This window comes from Molossus molossus, unplaced genomic scaffold (genome assembly GCF_014108415.1).
Source record: "Molossus molossus isolate mMolMol1 unplaced genomic scaffold, mMolMol1.p scaffold_m16_p_5, whole genome shotgun sequence".
NCBI classification, from domain to species: Eukaryota; Metazoa; Chordata; class Mammalia; order Chiroptera; family Molossidae; genus Molossus; species Molossus molossus.
The window spans coordinates 10,792,738-10,814,180 of NW_023425388.1; the positions used below are offsets into that span (position 1 = coordinate 10,792,738).

The 21,443-nt window shown below is 43.5% G+C and overlaps 2 protein-coding genes across 6 annotated transcripts in view; one reads left to right on the top strand and one right to left on the bottom strand.

The window, feature by feature from the left end:
* Nucleotides 1-1,726, bottom strand: part of TTC3 (tetratricopeptide repeat domain 3) — a 122,142-nt gene extending 120,416 nt beyond the window's left edge. The window contains exon 1 of one of the 4 annotated variants that reach the window (XM_036242245.1): nt 1,548-1,726. The gene's annotated coding sequence lies outside the window, so the exon portion shown is untranslated. The remainder of the gene's footprint in view (nt 1-1,547) is intronic. The other 3 variants (XM_036242249.1, XM_036242247.1, XM_036242248.1) reach the window with 3 other exon arrangements.
* A 143-nt stretch (nt 1,727-1,869) lies between these two features.
* Nucleotides 1,870-21,443, top strand: part of LOC118616815 (phosphatidylinositol glycan anchor biosynthesis class P) — a 28,254-nt gene continuing 8,680 nt past the window's right edge. For both annotated transcript variants that reach the window (XM_036242251.1, XM_036242250.1), the window contains exons 1-5: nt 1,870-1,951; nt 2,505-2,609; nt 7,893-7,965; nt 10,589-10,707; nt 11,801-11,934. In XM_036242251.1, coding sequence (XP_036098144.1) covers nt 2,528-2,609; nt 7,893-7,965; nt 10,589-10,707; nt 11,801-11,931 — 405 coding nt within the window. In that variant the 5' untranslated portion in view covers nt 1,870-1,951; nt 2,505-2,527 and the 3' untranslated portion in view covers nt 11,932-11,934. The remainder of the gene's footprint in view (nt 1,952-2,504; nt 2,610-7,892; nt 7,966-10,588; nt 10,708-11,800; nt 11,935-21,443) is intronic.

The following is a 21,443-nucleotide window of genomic DNA, read 5'->3' on the forward strand; positions in this document are numbered from 1 at the left end:
CCTAAACACGGTGGCTACCTCTAGGGAAGGAGAGAGAAGAGCTGAGACCACCTCCAACACCCACAGTTTTATTTCTTAAAAAAAAAAAAAAAAGAATCTGAAGTAAATTTGACAAAATTATTACATCTGTAAATCTAAGTCATAAATTGGTTAGATTCCCCGTTTGTATGCATATATGAAATATGCCAGAAATTAAAAAGGAAAATTAGGCAAGAGTAAGACAATTGAGGAAATGAACAGAGAAACACACCAAAACACAGCCCTTGAGAGCAGAGCACGAACCCTTGCGCAAGAGAGTAGTTAGTAGTTGGGTCCCTAAAGGGTTTGAAGTTTCTTTCCCTGTGCATCCTTACAATATATCCCATTTTCTCTCAGAATAAAATGCAAATTTCTGGTAATAAAAAAATGTCCTAGCTAGAGCTGTGCCTATGAGGAAACTGCTTCCAGAGAAGTAAAATCTGTAAAACGTCTACCTTGTTTCCCTCGCCAGGATGTTAAGTAGAATCAAAGAGAGGTGATTTATGTGAACGCCATAAAACACTGTATGAACCGTTAAGTATTATCAGGAACCCCAGGGTCGGCTAGAATGTACTGATTTTGTAAATTTTGAAAAAAAGTCTGCAATGGAAGGGCTTTGGGGGCTTAGGGCGCCTCTAGAAAAGGCACGCATTGGTCCCAGCCCAAATTCACCTACGCCTCGGCTCGATTTTTGGTCCCTGGTCCCCTTTATGAAAAGGCTGGCTCGACAGGCCACACCATACGTCGTAAACACTACTCAGAAGCTGGCTGGACCCGCTGCTGCTCCCGCTTCCCCATTAGCTACAGGGAATGGGGGTGCGTGGGGGCTGGAGGAGGACACGCTGCAGAGGCGTCAGGGAGGGGGAGCGCGCACGGTTAATTTCTCCTCACCAGACCCCCTCCTTGGGGACGGGAGGGGCCGGTCCGAACTGGAAAACAGGTGTCGCAACACAAAACACAGAAGACGGGGCGTGCACGAACGTTCACGAACACCCGCACGCTGATCACGCACTCGACATCACCCAGGAGCGGCACGCGGACGGGGACACGCGAGAACGCACACAAGGGCGGGAGGTGCTGCAGGCGGGGGTCACGACTGCAGAAGGTGCGGGGACGCGCACCGCCGCCCCCCGCGAAAGGGGCAGCGACACAAAGAGGAGCGACCCACACCGGCCGGGGGCGCCCTCGCCGTCACTGGGAAGAACGAACCTGCGCGGACACGAAGGGGCCGGGAGGCCACACACGGGCGCGTGCCTGCGTGCTCGGGCCGAAGGACCACTCGCCTAGTAGCGGTGTCACCCTCAAGACGAAGGTGCGCGGGTGGCAAAGGGAATGCGCACACAAAGGGGCTACTCCCACCTCGCACAGACCCTCGGAGGGGCCTACACTTGCAGAAGGGGGACACCAGACAAAAGGGACATATCCACTGAGGCTGACAAAGGCGGCCACACCCCCAGCGCGCGGGCACCCCATCCACGCAGGCACACCGCAGGCACCACAGCGAGAGACGCGCACACACCCACACTCACCACACACCCACGGAGGGGGTGTGGAGGGCCCCTCTCCCCGGGCATCTCGGCTGCAGCGCGAAAAGGTGACACATCCAGGAGCCCTGCCACGCGCCAGGTGTGCACTCACCCCGGGCCCGCCGCCCGCGAGCCTCGGACGCGGGCCGCCGACGCCGACGCCGCAGCCTGGGACCCTCCACGTCAGCCAGCGCGGGCGGGGGCGAGTCACGTGACCGCAGCGCACATGCGCGGTCGCGCCGCCCCGCCTCCTCCTCCGCGGCGGCGAGCGAGCGATCCCGCGGGACCCCGCACTCCCGAGCTCCGTCCGGATGAGGGTCGCGGTGCGCCTGCGCCTGGGTGGAGGGTGCAGTCACCGCTTGGCTTCTCGCTTGGTTTTCCCCCTCTCGCCCCGCTGCGGCTCCCAGGTCGGCGCTTGCGCGGGGACTCCGCACTGAACTAGCTAAGCTGTTGGGGGGGGAGCAAGTGGGTGCTTGAAGGAGTCAAGGTCGAGGGTTACCTTGACCTCGAATGAGCAACAGAAGCCCTCCCCTCCCCTCGGAGAGGCAGGTGCTCGGTCTTGAGCGCCGCGGCCCAGTCCCGGGCCTTGTTCGCCGCCCTGCTCTGCTTGTCTTGTCCCGCGGGGAGGCGAAGCCTGCAGGAATGTAGAGTCGTGTGTGTCTTCCCTTCCCTCTCGTCCCCGGCCATCCCCTCCCCTCTGCTGCAGGGTATGCGCGCTCCGGCGTGTGTGCGCGCGTGTACACGCGATTGGCGGCTGGTGTGCGCGTGCAGGTTAGACGTGGGTGCTGGTGTGCGCGCGTGCAAGCGGGCGTGTGTTGGTGTGTGCGCAGGATGGCAGTTCGCAGTGATTTAGGCTGAAAAAAAACGCTGCGGAGGCTGTGCCCGTAGCTAAGCGATGAGGTTATAACAGACCAATGAGGGGAGTACATCACTAACGGTGATTGTGTTTCCTTCCCACAGATTGTCTCAAAGCCACGGGGAACATGGTGGAAAATTCACCGTCGCCATTGCCAGAAAGAGCGATTTATGGCTTTGTTCTTTTCTTAAGCTCCCAATTTGGCTTCAGTAAGTATTTTGCTGATGGATGGCCACGGCTTTTTCCTGGTGTCCAAGGACAAGGAAATTATTGCATTCGTTGTTAGAAAGTGCATAGAGAAACTGTGATTCATTCTACCTATGTTTCTTTTTAAGAAAACCTGAAGGGAACTCGTGTTTGTTCAGAGTGTTCTATATGCCAGGTACTAAACTAAAAGATTTTATCCCAACAAATATTTATATAACACCAGACAGGATTGCAAAGTGAATAAAACCTGGTCTCTGTGGTCATGATCTTATGGACAAGGCAGACAAGTAAATCTACAATTAACACTCAGTGTGATAAGTGCCATGTGAGCCCAGTGGAGAGACATGAAATCAAACTGGGAAATCATTCGTCTTTCTTCTCAACAGTAAGGAAGACGTGGGAAGGCCTTTAATGAGGCTTTGGAAGTGGCTCCTGTGCTGCTTGTGAGAGCTGGGGAGTGAAGAGAATTAGGCTAGAGAAGTCAGGTGCACTTTACATTCTGAATCTCACTCAGTCCCTATAAGATTCCATTGTACAGATAAAGAAACTGATGCTCACAGAGACTCTTAATAGCCAGAGTCACACAGCAGGCCCCACATTTCTTCCCAGAAGGATTTGAGAATTATGAGGGGACAAGGAGGAGGAAATTGGGTATCCACGATCCAACTTTTTGGAATTTTGTGGAAACTAGGAAGAGGGATGTGTGAACCTTAACTGTATCAGTATAGCCAGCCACACTGTTAGGTAGGGGAGTCTGTAGAGTGAAGTTATAACTTGAGTTTAGAGCTTAACTCTTCCACTGATTAGCTGTGTGACCAGGAACCATTTATTTAACCTCTTTGAGCCTTCAGGTTCTTCATGTGTAAAAAACTGGTGATAATGTTTATTCAGTGTTCATCATTCACAAGACAGTCCTGTGAAGTAGATGTTATTATTGTCCTCATTTTACTGATGAGAATACTGAGATACATGGAGTTTAAATAGCGTGCCAAGGTCATGCAGTCAGTAAATGATAGAGCTAGAATTTGAACCCAGGCACTGGGTTGACTTCACTTTGCTGCCTTTTATGGCTGTTTTGAGGATGAGAAACTATACAAATAAATAATAAAAGCAATGACTTTAAGACTTAAATCCAATAATACTCACAACGAAAATTAATTCAACAATTTTTTTTTTATCCTTACCCGAGGATATTTTTTTATTTATCATCAGGTAGAGTGGGAGGAAGAGAGAGAAACATCGACATGAGAGGGACACATCGACTGGTTGCCTCCCGCATGACCCGACAGGGCTGGGGACAAACCTCAACCAAGGTACATGCCCTTGACTGGAATCAAACCTGAGACTCGTTGGTCCATGGGCTCACACTCTAACCACTGAGCAAAACCGGTCAGGGTAATTCACCATTTTTTTTTTGACAGCCGGTTTGGCTCAGTGGTAGATGATAATGTACCATGAGGAGAAATTAAGGAAGAAAGAGAATAAGTGGGAGGAGCTTGCTGTTTCAAATCCAGCAGTCTGGCTGGACGGTGTGGCTCAGTGGATTGAACGATATCCTATGGACTGAGGTCCCAGTTCATTTCCCAATCGGGGCACATGCCTGGGGTTGTGGGCTTGGTCCCCAGATGTTTCTTTCACATCAATGTTTCTCTCTCTCTAAAAAATCAATTTAAAAGAAATTTCAATACAGCAGTCTAGAAGTGTCTCACTGTGAGGTGAGGTTTAAGCACTGACATGAAAAGTGTGAGTTAGCCATGTGGCAATCTGGGGAAAGAGCCTCCCGGGCGAGAATAGCCAGTATAGAGGCCCGTGGGAAGAAGCAGGCCTGTGGGTTCAGGGAACAGGTGGAGGTCAGTAAGGTTGAAGCCTGAGAAAATGAAGCAGATGGTAGATGGAGGAGGTCAGAGGTCAGTACCCACCATTTATGATAAAACTAGATGGGGGATACAAGAATGTTATATAATTCTCTACATTGAAATAGTTCCTAAACTTCCTGACTTAAAAATAAAGGAATTGTCTTAGCTGCTATAACAAAATACCATAGACTGGGTGGCTCAAGCAATAGACATTTTTTCCTCACAGTTCTGGAAGCTGGGAAGTACAAGATCAGGATGCCAGCATGGTTTTGTTCGTGGCGAAGTCCCTCTTGCCGGCCTGCAGACAGCCACCTTCTCTCTGTTTCCACATAGTGGAGAGAGAGCATAGGCAGGCTCTGGTTTCTTTCTTAGAAGCACACCACTCCCATTATGGGAGCCCCATCCTCATGATGGCATCTAAGCTTCCTTCCCTCCCTTCAGATACCAGCACATTGGAGCTGCATCATATGAATTTGAGAGGAATACAAACATTCCATCCATAACAGTAATGACAGAATATGATAAGAGCTTTGAAGGAAATAAGGGAAAATGATAGAAAGTAATGAGAGTGTTGTGTGTGGGACACAGGTGGAATAGCAAGTTAGCTGGGAAAAACCTCTCAAGAAGGTGAGATTTGAGCTAAGACATGAAGGAAGACACCCAGCTGGTGTGGCACAGTGGATTGAGCGTCCTCTCACACACCAAGAAGTCACCAATTTGATTCCCGGTCAGGGCACATGCCTGGGTTGTGGGCTCGATCCCCAGTATGGGGTGTGCAGGAGACAGCTGATCAATGTTTCTCACATTGATGTTTCTATCTTTCTCTCCCTCTCCCTTCCTCTCTCTCTAAAAAATCAATAAAAATAGCCCTGGCTGGTTTGGCTCAGTGGTAGAGCAACGGCCCACAGACCAATGAGTCGTTGGTTCGATTCCAACACGTACCTCGGTTGCAGTTTGTCCCTGGCTCTGGTTGGAGTCGTACGGGAGGCAGCCAGTCGATGTGTCACTCTCACGTCGATGTTTCTCTCTCTCTATCTTCCTCTCTCTCCCTCCCACTCTTATCTGAACAAAAAAATGGAAAAATGTCCTTGGGTGAAGATAAAAAAAAAGTCCCTGGCTGCCTCCCGTATGACTCCAACCAGGGCCAGGGACAAACTGCAACCGAGGTACGTGCCCTTAGCAAGAACCAAACCCAGGTCTCTGAACTGCAGGCCGATACTCTAACCGCTGAGCCAAACTGGCCAGGGCATGAGTCTTGATTTTTTAATCTGTGAATTAGGGATAATAAAAGCACACCCCTCAAAAGGGTTTGGAAAGGGTCAAATAAGGTAATGCACATGAAGCTCCTGCCACTTCATTTGATTTATATCTGTCTCCTGCACTAATTTTTGAGAATAGGGACCATTTCTTATTCTTCTGTATAACCTTGACCTTTACATAGTGCCTGGTATATAGTAGATACTCAATAAATAATTATTCCTTTAATTAGTAAATTATTCCCCTATTTGTATTTTATTATCCTTAAAAACTAAGTGTCCACCCAGCATGGCTCAGTGGATTCAGTGTCGTCCTATGGACTGAGAGGTCCCAGTTTGATTCCCAGTCAGAGCACATGCCCAGGTTTTGGCCAAATCCCCGGTAGGGGATATGCAGGAGTCCCTTGCCCCCCTTTCCCCCTACCATCAAGCCACACCTAATCTCTCTTGCTTTCTCTGTGGAAGGGAACACCATATTCTCTTACGTCCTTCCTTCCTTTCATCTACAGGCCCAACCATAAACAGTTTTAATCTAGGTAGCCCCCTCTATCCTTTAGGCCCCAATTTAGTCACTTCCTCCAGGAAATCTTTCCTGACCATTAACATCACTTCCATCACCACCAGTGTGGACTGAGGTCCTTCTTACATGTTCTATGGCATCTTTTCTTACTCACTCATTAGCGCTTATCACAGTATATTGAAAATATCAATTTACTTGTCTCTGTGTCTCACTCGATTTTTAGCTCAGGCAGAGGCATCTCTTTTGGGTTCACTTTTGTATCTCACATTCCTGGCATACAGAATTCTTTAATACATATTTGTTGAGAAAAATGTTAATCATTATCATTGATACAAGTAGTTTGAAATTTGTCTCTGCTATATACCTTGGGCAGATGATATAACTTTTTTTTTTTTAATTTATTGACTTGAGAGAGAGAGAAAAACATAAATTTGTTGTTTCACTTATTTATGTATTCATTAGTTGATTCTTGTGTGTACCCTGACCAGGATTCAAACCCACAACCTTGGCATATCTGGACAATGCTCTAACTTAGCAACCAGGCCAAGGTGATGTAACATTTTTAAGATTTCATTTCCTCATCTGTAAAAATGGTATGATACCTCATTGAACTGTCCTGAGGATTTAATTCAATAATGCATGTAAAGTGGAACTGTGCTTACCTCACAGTGAATGATCAAAGGTTCACTGTTACATATAAACAGCTGTAAAGGTTGCCACAGACACTTGGATTGAGGGAAATAAGATTGTATTCTGGGAGATAATGTAGAGAAGCCCAACATGAAAGGAGGGGGTCAGAGCAAGAATAGGTTAATTCACCTTTGAGCAACTACATATCTATAATTTTTTCAACCCTGTGGGGATGAAGTACTGAACACCTACTATGCATAAAGCAAATTTCCAGGTGCTATAAGAATTATAAGGACTTTCCTGGCCATTGTGGCTCAGTTGGTTAGGTGTAGTCCCATGCACCAAAGGGTTGCCAGTTCAATTCCCATCAGGGCACATGCCCAGGTTGCAGGCTCAATCCCCTGTAGAGGGCGTTGGGGAGGCAGCTGATGGATGTTAACATCTTACATCAATGTTTCTCTCTTCCTCTCTCTCTCAAAATGGATACACTATTCTTTAAAAAAAAAAAGAATTACAAGAATTGCTAAACTTAAATTGCTTAAAATATAATGTAGAGCCCTGGCCAGTTTGGCTCAGTGGTTGGAGCATCAGCCCACAGACCAGTGAGTCACGAGTTCAGTTCCATGACTTGGCATTGTCCAGATATGCCAAGGTTGCGGGTTCAAGGGCACGTACCTCGGTTGCGGTTCATCCCTGGCCCTAGTTGGATGGTGCAGGAGGCAACCAATTAATATGTCTCTCATATCAATGTTTCTCTCTCTCTCTCTTTCCCCCCCTCCCTTCTTTTCACTCTATCTAAAAATCAATGGAAAAATATCTTCAGGTGAGGATTAACAACAACAAAAAGATATAAGGTAATTGTAATAACTGTTAAAAGAGTGATACAAATAAGGAGCTGGAAAAACTGAAAGGAGACAAAAATCATTTCTGAGTGAATCGGGGAAGCTTCACAGTCGCTCATTGTTGTATGTGAACCTCAGCAGATGAGATGCATGCTCACTGGACTTTTCTCCCCCTTTACAGTACTGTATCTCGTGTGGGCTTTTGTTCCTGAGTCTTGGCTAAACGCCTTAAGCTTAACCTATTGGCCTCAAAAGTAAGTTTAATGTGTTGCGTAAGTAAAATAAGCATATATTAATGCTGTTTTGAAGGACAAGATTTTTTATTAACACTACTCAAATCTTAAATATTCTCTTAAGATCCATAAATAGCCACGTAGAAATTTAAAGCTTTTTAAAGGTCGTTATTGATATACTTCCAATTTAAAATGATGCTTTGAACGCACATTTGTCTTCATTTCCTCCCAACATTTTGCTAAATTAACTCTGTAGGAATAAAAAAGTTTAAAGGTATAAACCCAGAATAAATAACGGAATAGCAGGTAAGAAGAATCAACAATATTTTGGAGTTGCAGATAGGTGAGAGTTAAAAGTTTCCACTTTTTCACAGTGCTGAAGTAGGGAAACCAGCAAGAAAATATGTGCCCTGGAACTCCAGAAGGGCTCAGAAATTGGATGTACCAGGTACCTCTTTAACATGGTAGTTCTGGATTGGGCCGAAAACAGTGTTTAAAGAGCATAAGACCCTCAAATCCCCCTCCTCATCCCTCAAAGCAAAGAGACCGACCCTCCCTTTTCCTGCAGAAAACAGGAGTTTTACTCTCTGGAAGTTGATGAAGAGTCTGTAGACATAAAGTCTAACTGAGCATGGGAATGAGGCACCTTACTGACAACAGGGAAGTGAGTAGGAATAATTGCACTGCTGAATGATAAGATTCCCCCCAAGCACCTTTTCTCACTAGGCTCCAGGCTTTTGGCTGCCAGGCTTACACCACCCTGCTGCTCCCAGCAAAATGGGAGGCTCCTACCTGAGGAATCCTTTCTGGAGTTCTAGGGCACAAATATTCTTGCTCAAGAGAAAGGGTCCCTAATCTCTGACATTTGGAGATTCCCCAGTGAAATGGCCAGGTCTCCTATAGTGAGACTCACCAGTTGGCCATCCTGGCCCACATATACACAGTGCTTCTAATTACCTTGTTAGTTCTTCATTTTTAAATATGAGTGGACAACCATAACTTACCATATATATTTTTTTAAATACAGCCTGGCCAGTGTGGCTCAACAGTTGAGCATCAACCCATGCACCAAGAGGTCACTGGTTCAGTTCCCAGTCAGGGCACATGCCCAGGTTGGCTTGATCCCCAGTGGAAGGCATGCAGGAGGCAGCCAATCGATGTTCACTCTCATCAATGTTTCTATCTCTCCCTCTCTAAAAAATATCAATAAAGAAAAAAAAAAATAGCTCTGGCTAGTTTGGCTCAGCGGTTAGAGCATCAGCCTGCAGACCAGAGAGTCCCAGGTTTGGTTCCCGCTAAGGGCACGGAACTTGGTTGTAGTTTGTCCCCAGCCCCGGTTGGGGTCGTGTGGGTGGTGACCAGTCTATGTGTCTCTTTCTTCCCCCTTCCCTTCCTCCTGGTCTATCTGAAGATAAATGTAAAATGTCCTTGGGTGAGGTTTAAAAAAAGAAGAAAAATAAATAAATAAAATTAAATATAAAAGGAAAAAAGGGAACTTGCAAGAAATAGAGCTAATGGAAGGAATAGAAGAAAATAACTGTGAAACAAGAACAGAATAAAAAATTAGAATGTTTGCCCAGCCAGTGTGGCTCCATGCACCAGGAGGTTGCCGGTTCGATTCCTGATCAGGGCACATGCCCAGGTTGTGGACCAAATCCCCGGTGGGGGGCATGCAGGAGGCGGCCAATCGATGTTCTCTCTCTTCAATGTTTCTCTCTCTCTCCTCTCCCTTCCACTCTCTAAAATCAATAAAGAAAAAAGGAATGTTTAAGGAATTACTACTGTTTTGGACATTATAAATATGACAGCCAAAATTTTCATTTTAATTGATGGGTTAGAAGATAAACCAAAAGTAATCTCCAGAAAGTAGAACAAAAGACAGCAAAATGGAAAATAGACTAAAGATGAGGAAAGTATAATGGTGAGAAAAGTCTTAAGTCTTAGAAGTTCCGGAAACAGAAAACAGTAGGGGGAGAATGACTGAGGAAACAGTGCACTCAGCTCAAACCTGCAATCATGGTGTGCTCAGCTGCATTGGGGGGTAGTGGAGTCCTGTTGGGGAGTCTGGGGCTTGAGTACTGATGGGCGCATGCAACATAAGCAAACGCACAAAAAGATGGAATTACTAATTCCAGGAAAAGCAAAAAAATTGTTCAAGAAAACATATAAGAACACCAAGGTACTCAGTTGCAAGCATTATTTGTTCAGACACAATAATTTTTAAAAACTGGATATGACCAGAAATTACATAAGTATAGTAAGAGGTCAGGGGGAAGGTAAGAGAGTGTAAAAGAGCTAAATTCCTCATCTCCATCTTAGGAAGTGCAGAAAAATGTCTGAAATTGGAAAATTAAGAGGAAATTATATGAGTACATTGTGCACAGATGTGAAGATAAATACCAAAAGAAACAGCTCAGGTACTAAAGTCCTTTTTGAGGGGTAAGACTTCAGGGTCAGGATAGGTCGGATACAGGTTGCAGATTTTCATTACAGGCCTTGTACTCTGCAAAGAACCATTTGACTGTCTTTCGTATACATTTATTACTTTAATTAAATTTTAAAGGTTAGGTTAACTTACTGATGAACTTGTAAGTATTACAACTTTTGGGGAAATCTGTTACCTACTTAGTTTTCTCTTCTGCAGGTATTGGGCAGTTGCATTGCCTGTCTACCTCCTCATTACTATAGTAATCGGGTACATACTCTTATTTGGAGTAAACATGATGAGTACCTCGCCACTCAACTCCATTCATACAATCACAGGTAAATTTATACCGGTTGGAAGTGCTGGGGAACAGAGGAGTGGGCTCTTAGTGCTTTTATCAAGAAAAGCAACCAAGCCCGGCCGCTGTGGTTCAGTGGACTGACTGTCGTCCCATGGGCTGAGAGGTCCGGGGTTGCAGGCTTGATCCCCAGTGGGGGCAGTGCAGGAGGCAGCCCGTCGATGTTTCTCTCTCTCTCCCTTCCTCTATCTCTAAAAAAACAAACAAAAATTAAAAAAAAGAAAACGAAAACCAACCAAGAACAGGCTGCAATAATAACCCTTGGCACAGTAAAAAGAACTTGGGAGAAATAATGCAAAGTTATACCAGAGAAATGTTTACATGGGAAATAAGTTCTGATGAATATGCTGTTCATAGTACTAGTTAACATGTTTTTGCCCCCAGTAAAGGGGTAGACAAGCCAAAGCATGTTTTTACAGTTTGTTTTTTTTAAGTTATTTTTTCAAGTCTGATGATTAAAATAAGTTAGACAGATTTCTAAGCTTCCTTGGATTCCAGGAAGTGAGGTATTTTTTAAGTTTCCAGGTATGATTTTTTAACTTTTCAAAGCCTTGTGTGTGTGTGTGAGCCTATACAATGTATTTTAAAAATCAATTATAGTTATTTTTATATTTCTGTGCTGATAACCTACTGTATTCCCTGCATTCTTGACTGGAATCACAGCAAACAGACAATCTGTGCAGAGAGGGGAAAGTGTTAAGTTGTATGAATGATTGTACCAAATGACTTGATAGTTTTCAGGTGTTCATTTATATATATATTTTTAAGCCTGAATAGAATTCTGTTCCTATGAGAAATGTGCAAATGGGACTTTAACCATCATTGTATAGATGAATGAAATATTAATTTTTTATCCAAGTTAGAGATGCGAAGAAGTACTTTGCTGATTTCTGTTCTAACTGGGACATTTATTCTAAAGAGAGAATTCAAGTAATCTTTTAATTATATTTAAACATGGTATTTGTCATTCATTATCCAAGCATTAGCCTAGTAAATTGTGTAATAGGTCTCCATAAACCACAGAGACAGAAGAAATTGTTGGGTAATCAAAGCCTTTTGTCCTCTGTTTGCAGATAACTACGCTAAAAATCAGCAGCAGAAGAAATACCAAGAAGAGGCCATTCCAGCATTAAGAGATATTCCTATCAGTGAAGTAAACCAAATGTTCTTTCTTAGAGCCAAAGAACCTTACACCAAAAACTGAATTGTATGTACACTACCATCAGACATTTATTAAGTTTTGACATAATAATTTTGACCATAATTATCTCTCTTATTAATACCCAGTATTGAAATATTTTGAAAAATATTAAGTTGGCCCTGGCCGGTTTGGCTCAGCGGTTAGAGCGTCGGCCTGTAGTCCAGAGAGACCCGGGTTCAGTTCCTGCTAGGGGCACGTAGTTTGTCTCCGGCCCTGGATGGTCGTGCGGATAGCAGCCACTCGATGTGTCCCTTTCACATCGATGTTTCTTTCTCTCTCCCTCCTTCCTACTCTATCTGAACAAAAAATGGAAAAATGTCCTTGGGTGAGGATAAAAAAGAGAGAAAGAAAAATATTAAGTTGAACTTCTCCTACATTAAACTCCATTAACATTGTAAATGTTCTCAAATATTAGTTATTACTGGACAGAATAAATAAAACATTACATTACCATATAGCAGACGTTTTAAAAAATAAGTATCAGTAGAAGCAGGTAATCCCTCCAGAGAGTCATTCATGTTGACATTTTCAAAGAGCAATGTATGTGTCTTTTCTGCTTTTTATTTTAGAGGCCCAGAATTCAGACAGATCTGGGGAAAGGGTTCATCTACTGTATGTTCCTTGCCATCAGATTCGTGTCTAAGACACAAATATTTATTGAGCGCTCCCTATGGACCAGGTATTTTTCTGGGCAATGGGATGTTGCAGTGAGAGTCCCGAAGAGCCTATATTTTAGAGGCAGGTAGAGATAGACCAAGCAAATATATAAGAAAATAGTATTTGTGATGAGTGCTATGCAGAGAATTAAGATGGTATAATGTTCTAGAAAGTAAAAGGGTGACTGCTTTAGACTGAGTGGTCAGATGGGCTGCTCAGTCAGAGGAACTGAGGCTGAGATTTGATCAGGGTAAACAGGAGCCCTTGATACAGAGATTGGTGGGGCAAAGGGCGCTTCCAAGCAGCTAGGGCACAGACTTTCAGGTAGGAAGGAGCTGGGTGTGTCCTAATGACAGAAGGCCAGCAGGAGGCCTAGAGCATGCTGCTGGAGGGCACCTGGTCTGGGGTGAGCCTGGAGAGACCCAGCCCTGACCAGAAGGGCTTTCTAGGCCAGTGTATGAAGTCTAGATTGAAGTGTGATGAGTTTGAGGCACTTCGATACTGAGCGACTGGGAGGCTTTAAGGAAAGGAGTGGCATAGCCTGGTTTGTGACTTTTAAAAGCCACTGGATGGAGGATAGATTTGGAAGGGGAAGTCCGGGATGAGACAAGAGTGTGGAGGTAAGGGGACCAGGCAGGAAACACCCCTTAGTGCAGAGTGGGGCTGGGAGGAGCAGCTGGCTTTGCAGTCTTTATTGGAGACACAGGTTACTGACTGGGTAGATGGCTCTGATTGTGCAGGGTGGGCAGGCTACTGAGAGGAGTTATGATCAAGGGTCACTCCCGGGTTTTTATGGATTAAGGAACTGAGTAGATGGTTATGCCTTTTACTGAATCAGACGGTATGTGGAGAAGTGCATTGAGGGGGTTGGAAGCTCTGTTACATGAATTAGAGTGACACTGCCTTACTAATATCTGGACGTGTCTCATGTAACAGTAAGAAACTTAGATAGAAATACATTTTAAAAAACTAACCACGGCCCTGGCCAGTTTGGCTCAGTGGTTAGAGCATCGGCCCGTGGACCTTTGAAAGATCCTGGGTTCGGTTCCCTCGGAGGGCACATACCTCAGTTGCAGTTTGTCCCCGGCCCCAGTTGGGGTCGTGTGGGTGGCAACCACTCCATGTGTATCTCTCACATTGATGTTTCTCTCTCTCTCTTCCTCCTCTCCCTCCCGTTCTATCTGAAGATAAATGCAAAAATGTCCTTGAGTGAGGGTGAAAAACAAAACAAAACAAAAACAAACCACAGCCCAGCCAGTGTAGCTCAGTAGATTGAGCATCATCCCATGGACTAAGAGGTCCCAGTTTGATTCCTGGTCAGGGCACATGCCTGGATTGCTGGCTTGATCCCCAGTAGGGGGCAGCTGATCGATGTTTTTATTTCTCTCTCATTTCCTCTGTCTCTAAAAAATCAATAAAAACATTAAAAAAAATAAAAAACAAACCATAGATATCTTTGCAAGAGTAGACTCACAGTTGGCCAGCAGGACCAAATCTAAACTCATCTGGCATTAAAGGCCTCTAACTTTTGACACCCTAAATGAATGAAGTCACACTTTTAAATTTATGCAAATTAACTACACTTTCTGTAAGAAAAAGAAATTAATAATTTTATATTTTTTATTGATTTTTTATTGTTGTTCTGCTTATTTATGCATTCCTTTGTTGGTTCTTGTGTGTGCTTTGACCAGGGATCAAACCTACCACCTTGGTGTAGCAGGATGATGCTCTAACCAACTGAGCTACCCAGCCAGGGCCAATAATTTTAAATAGTTGAGAAAACTAGGACTTTCATTTTAATAACCATGTATCTCAGTGAGCATGAGATAAGTAACATGACTCTGCTGTTCCTGTTCCCCAGTGTGTCCTGGGTCCAGTATTCTTTTATGGTAAGAACCTGTCACCACACTTAAGAGTAGTTTGAGGGGACCAGCCAACTCTATCAAGGGTAGAATGGGAAATAAATTGTGGTCTTTTTATTCAGTAAAAACCACACAGACATGCAGACAAGAATGAATTACTGCTCTGCCTAACAACATGAATGAATATCACAGATACAATGTCAGAGGAAAAGTCAGACATAAAAGATTCACTGTAGCCCGGCCAGTGTGCCTCCGTGGTTGAGCATCGACCCATGCACCAAGAGGTCACTGGTTCTATTACCGGTCAGGGCACATGCCCAGGTTGTGGGCCCGATCCCCAGTGGGGGACATGTAGGAGGCGGCCAATTAGTGTTCTCTCTCATCAATATTTCTATCTCTCTCTACTTCTCCCTTCTTCTCTCTCTAAAAATCAATAAAGAATAAAACAATTTTTTTAAAGATTTACTGTATACCATGTGACTCCATTTATAAAAAGTTCAGAATCAGGAAAAACTAATCTATGGTGATAGACATTAGAATAATAGTGTTAACCAATTAGATTCTCAGAATTAAACTAAATGGCCAAATATGAAATCACCTAAACAAAAAGCCAACAGAATTCAAATTCAAAATTCTGCCCTCCCTAATTTCTTGACCTGCTGTGTTTGAATCAAAGGCATCTCGATCAGGTGCCTGGGTTTCCTCCAGAAGCTGCTGCCTAGGCTCTCGGAACGGGGGTCACTCCCTAAGCAAACTGAAATTTCTAGTGTGTCTCACTCTTTCAGAGAGTCAGTAGGACACAATATGTTACCAGCCTACCCACTAAACTACTACATAGTTGTCCCAGAAGCCAGAGCATTGGACACCAAAGTTCTTTGGTGACTACTAGCTAGTCACCAAAGTTCAAACTGGAGGAAACGGAGGCAGAAAAGGAAAGATTCTGCTTGATTTTTCTTCCCAGCATCTAGATGGGGCTGGGGCAGTTGTCAAGATTCTCAGTCACTCAGTGTTAACTGTGGCACTATTTACGGCTTTTGAAATGGGCAGAAATTTTCTTATCCTACTTTTTCTAATCAAGAGAGTCTAAATCAAAACACAACAAAGTTCATTTTTCCAAAAAAAGCACTTTGAGATAGCCACCAAATCTGGATGGGGCCACAGACAGCTGATTTCTTGGTGGTCACCTTTATGGACTCATGATCAAGGACCAAGTGTTTTCTCTCCCTGCGTGCCTCATCACCACGGAAGTCCCCCTGTGCCAGAGATATGATGGAAACCTCAGTTAGGGAGCAAAGGAACCATGAAGTCAAAATTGATGGCATTTCAGAAAATGCAGTTGAAATTCTTGAACAAGTGTATTAGTGGGCTAAGATGTATACCTGTTTCACATGACACAGGGAAAACTCTCCTGAATAGTAAATGGGAACATGGGCTCCTTCCCGTGCTCCAACTCCCCTCCCATCCTGTGAACAGTGAAGGCCATCTGCAAGTGGACTGTGAGACCTTAGGAACCTGGCCAGCAACTCGGTCTAAGACCAAAGAGAAACTGCTTCTAGATGTGAGCCTGGATTGTATACAGCTAGTGTTTTAACTTCACAAAGCTTGCACACTGGGACCTCCCCGTCCCTCTGCATGCCCTGTTTTTCTGTTTTCTGTACTCTGACCTCGTGGAAAGTCTGGGTGGTGGCAAAGCAGCAGCACTACCCCCTGCTGTGGCCTGTCCTTAGGCTGGATGGGACTTAGTGGGACAACTTCACTTCGGTTCGCACCATGTCTCTCACAGCCAGTCCTCTGGGTTATTTATTTGGGATTCACAAACAATACCTGAGGTTTTCTGGGACCTCCACAATTTGCATAACACCTCTCCGATAATAAAATACCTGCCTTAGGTTATTTCTGCAATAGTGCCTTCGCTCTGCTTGTATAGATTATAGTCACAGAGGGTCACATGGCCAGGGCTGGATGACACCAGCCCAAGCCTCACAGTGACCCAAATGTTGCACTGCTCACACCATAGCCAGGATGGCCTAGCTGAGTTACAAAGCCTGTTTACATGGCTCCCGAGTATTAGAAGCAGCTGGAAGTCAGCCTGCTTCAGCTGCTGAGGCCCCATCCAGTCCTCTAACATGGGTTTCCAGCACCACCTCTCTGTTCTCAGTTAATGCACCGTAAGTTGGCATGTTCTGGAAGCCAAAACCAGGCTGTCCTCCCTAAATCTGGGATGGGGAGGCTGGGCCTGCAGATCTAGAGACTTGGCCCTACCAGCTGCAGAGATTGTGGTGGGCTGCAGTCTGGGAGGTCCAGGCAGGTAGCAGACAATTCATGTGCAGTCAGTCACCTTTGCCCATATTCACCCATCTGATAGTCACACACCTCCCCTGAGTGTAAGGAGTATGTATAGAGAGAATGGTTGAAGTATCTTCCCCACTCCTTCCCCAAGAAGGCAGGAGATTTCAGTCACTGAGCAGAAACATGAAAACAAAGGATGGTTCCCTTACACTGGCCACTTCAGCTATCTGCTTTCCTCTATTTGTTTATTTGTTTGTTTGTTTATTGAGAGTGGAAGGCAGGGGGAGAGAGAGCGATCAATGTGAGAGAGACACATCAATTGGTTGCTTCCCGCATAACCCTAGCTGGAACCAGGGATCAAACCTGCAACCCAGGTACGTGCTCTTGAACAGAATTGAACCCAAGCATCAGTCCTCGGGCTGATGCTGTAACCGCTAAGCCAAACTGGCCAGGACTGCTTTCCCCAATTTTAAATAATCAGTCTCAGTCCAGGGAACATCTTTGTGGATGAAATCAACATCTTTGTGAAATTGTGTCCCTGGGCTAGGTTCCTTACATTGGAATTATTAAGACACTTAATATATGATTCCAGACTGATTTCTAAAAAGGTTATATCAATTTACACACTCCCTATAACTCACTGACATTGGGTACTACCCTTTTACTGGTGTGATGGTTAATTTTATGTATCAACTTGCCTGGGCTAAGAAATGCCCAGATAGCTGGTAAAGGATTTCTGGGTGTGTCTGTGAGGATGCTAGCATTTGAATCAGTTGACTGAGTAAGAAAGGTCTGCCCTCCCAGAGTGGTTGGGCATCATCCACTCCACTGAAGGCCCAAATAGAGCAAACAGGCAGAGGAAGGGCAAATGCATTCCCTTCTGGAGATGGCCATCCACCTCCTGCCCTTGGACATTGAAGCTCCTGGTTCTCAGACCCTCAGACTCGGACTGAATTATGCCTCTGCTTTCCCAGCTCTCCAGCTTACAAATAGCAGATTGTGGCACCTCTCAGCCTCCATCATCATGTGAGCCATGATAAATTCATGACAAATCTCTCATCTTTATAGATCATCCTGGTTCTGTTTCCCTGTAGAACCCTGATTCATCTTGGGTTTCCCATTGTTGGCACAGAGGAGCTAGTTACATAGTTGGTGAATGAAAAAAAGTTCAGTGGCTCCTACCTGAAATCATCAGAAGTGTTATAATTAAATTGTTAAAGATGCAATGAGGGAGGTGTAAACTCTTTTCATATTTTAAGGAGTCAAATCATTGAAGGAACTATATAATCAGAATTATCACTGGAGATCTTGTAACAACCTTACATTACTAGAAAGCCATCATTTACTTTCTACTTTCAAATTTTGATGAATCTTTTAAGATTTTTTTTGAAATTATTGAAGTTTGTGAAACTAGTCCAATAGCTACTCCAGACCAAATTCCCCATCAGAATCTAACGTGAAGATTAAATTTAATCTTGTGAAAGGCAGATGACCTGCTGCAGGATCAAAAGGCAATTAGAAATAATGGTTCTGGCCACAGGGGCACACAAATTAAAGAATTGTCAGCCCAGGACAGAGATTCTATCAGTGATGAATCTGTCGTTTCACTTGACTACTGATCTAGTACAATTATGGGAAAACCAACAGAAATTACCTGAGTGAACAGACAGACTGGGGCCATTTGTTTCTTAAGTGAAATTTCCAGGCACCTACCTCAGCCTTCGCTTTCCATCACGGAGTGGCAGTTGGCAGAGAGAGATAACCTTTACTTAACCTTGAGAATAACTCAACCCTTTCCTGGTCAAAATAAGGAATGTATGTCAATGCCTATTGACCATCCATTTGCAGGAGTTATTGGGTGTTTGGTCTAAGTCAATGATGTCTTTGCCTTTTTGAACTTTATTTTACAAAATAAATATCTTGGGCCACACACCAGGTACAGATGCATGACAAATTTAAAAGGTAACTTTGATCCATTTTGTTTTGGTTTGGGTTTTTTTTTTTTTAACTCAAACATTCATCTGAATGAAGATAGAAAAATAACCAGGTTTCATCTGCCATGTTCTTAGTGGAACACAATCTACTTTCATTCCTTTAGGTATTTAAAAAATGTTTAAGGCTGTCAGCAACCCAAGAGATAAGTGATTCCAAAACAAATCTTAAATCAAGCACTGCTTCTAGACTTAACCCCTTCCCTCCCAAACATACCTGTGTAGTGATTTGTTCAAAGATTTGACATAAGTGAAATCAGATCAGATATCCCATCCATCAAAGAAAATGTTTTCAGTGATGGTAAATCTCAAAACTTGCCCTCATTTTCACCTCTCCAATCCATCCTACCAGGAGCTTTTTTTTTTTTTTAACCCTCACTCAAGGACTTTTTTTTTTTTTTTTTGCATTTATCTTGAGACAGAGCGGGAGGGAGACAGGGAGAAAAAGAGAGAAACATTGATGTGAGAGAGACACATCAAGTGGTTGCCACCCACACAACCCCAGCCGGGGCCAGAGATGAACCACAACCGAGGTACATGCCCTTAGGGGGAACCGAACCCGGGCCTCTCTGGTCCACGGGCCCATGCTCCAACCACTGGGCCAAACCAGCCAGGGCAACCAGGAGCTTCTTGTCCCAATAAGATTAGTGCATTGGGCTAAATCAGATTTTTCACATTGGATAAATCATGAAAATGCCATGATCCTTGTAACTTATGTGATTGAAAGGTATTGATGAGTCCATCAACCACACATTCTATGGATTAATAATAGACTATTTCAGAAATACCCTTGATTAGAAGTCTATAAGATTGTGGCTAAGATTATTTTATGATTATAGAATTTTAAATCTACATTAATAATATAAAATGGTATCTAAGGACTGATGTTTTAAATACTCTCATTGTTTTTAATAAGTATCACTTAATTTTTTTAAAGTAATACAAATGACTTGTCGAGAATTTTAAAACTATAGAAAACAACAACAACAAAATTCCTTATAATCTATCACCCAAAGACAATCTTAACAGTTTTGTATAAACCCTTCTAAGGATGTGGTGTTCGTTTAACAACAATAACAGCAGCAGCAGCAGCAAAAAAATCACACCGTAAATATAATTTGGCTCATTTTTCAAATACCATTATATTGTGAGTATTTAACAACTATATAGTACATCATATCAATGCATCATAGTTTGGTTTACAGATTTCCTGTTATTGGATTGTAGGATGATTCTAGTTTTCATTTTTATAAATATTATTATAACAAATAGCCTTGTATAAAAATATTTGTTCGTATCTCTGATTATATCCTTAGGAAATATTTCTAGAAGGGTTAAGGATATAAAATTTCTGAAAGCACTCACTACCTTTTGCCACATTGTCTGGAAAGGCAGACTCAATTTTACACTTTCACCAGCAAAGCATGACTGTTCACTACTCAACATCATGTATCGATAACCTTTTATCTAATAGGCACAGTGAGCTTTAATTATTAAAGAAAGTGATAGTGGGTCTTCCATGACCATTTCCAGGGTAATAAAATAAGTTCAAAGAAGTTAAAAAGTATGGTTTGGGTGGCTAACAGGGATTTACCGAGACTTATTTAAAATGCAAACTTGCCTCAAGAGCTTCCTGGCAGCTCCAGGAGGCAGAAATCACTTCAAACTCATGTAGAAAATTCCCTTCATATGCAAAGTAATTCTTTTGCAAGAATAAAAGTAATTATGGGACTGGTTCAGAAATTAAACCTGCCTAAGGCATGTTTGGTAAACAATTTATATCAATTTCCTTTGATATATAAAGACTTTCAGCCTCAATGAAAGTGTCCAGCGAACTTTTCTGTTGAAAGCAGAGAAGGTGGATAGTGATCTGATTATAGGCATTTGCAAGTTATTGAAGACTCATAGACAACCTTGTTAAACAGTTCTCGATTACAGCTTACTACATTGTTAAAAAGAGAATACAGAAAACACAGTTCTAAAATTATGCTTAAATCATGTCATTTTCCTTTTAAGGATTTACAAGATACTTCAGATATGTATAGAGCCTTAGCATCATTGTCAAGGGCACCCATCATCACTCAAGTTGTTGATAAAAGGCCAGATCAACCAACTTTATTTCCCAATCCCTACTCTTCTCAGAAAAATTATGAAATCTCTTTTCCATTCTTTAGCTTTTTCCCTTAGTTACAAAATATATTATCACCCAACCGGTGTGGCTCAGTGGTTGAGCATCGACCCATATACCACGAGGTCGCCAGTTTGATTCCTGGTTAGGACACATGCCCAGGTTGTGAGCCTGATCCCCAGTGGGGGGCATGCCGGGGGTGGCCAGTTGATGTTCTCTCTCATCATGTTTCACTCTCTCTCTCTCCTCACTTCCTCTCTCTGTAAAATCAATACAGGGGAAAAATGGATTATTAGGAAAAGGAAATTAAAAAAGACAAACAGCAGAAGCCCAATTTTTTTTTCTCTCTTTCTTTCTTTTTTTTACTAAACTCAACAAGCATAAAATTACTGAGATTGCTATAGGAGTTTAGAAACACTTCTCTCAACTTCTGTGCTAACTCACCTCAGCCTGGTGACACGCAGGTTGTGGTCCAGCCCTAGTCCACAGACCCCAACATGGTAATCATCGGTTTGTCCCCTCTAGACTGTAAAGTCCCTGAGGGGAGGGCCTCATCTGTCTTATTCACCACATGTCCCCAGGCCTAGA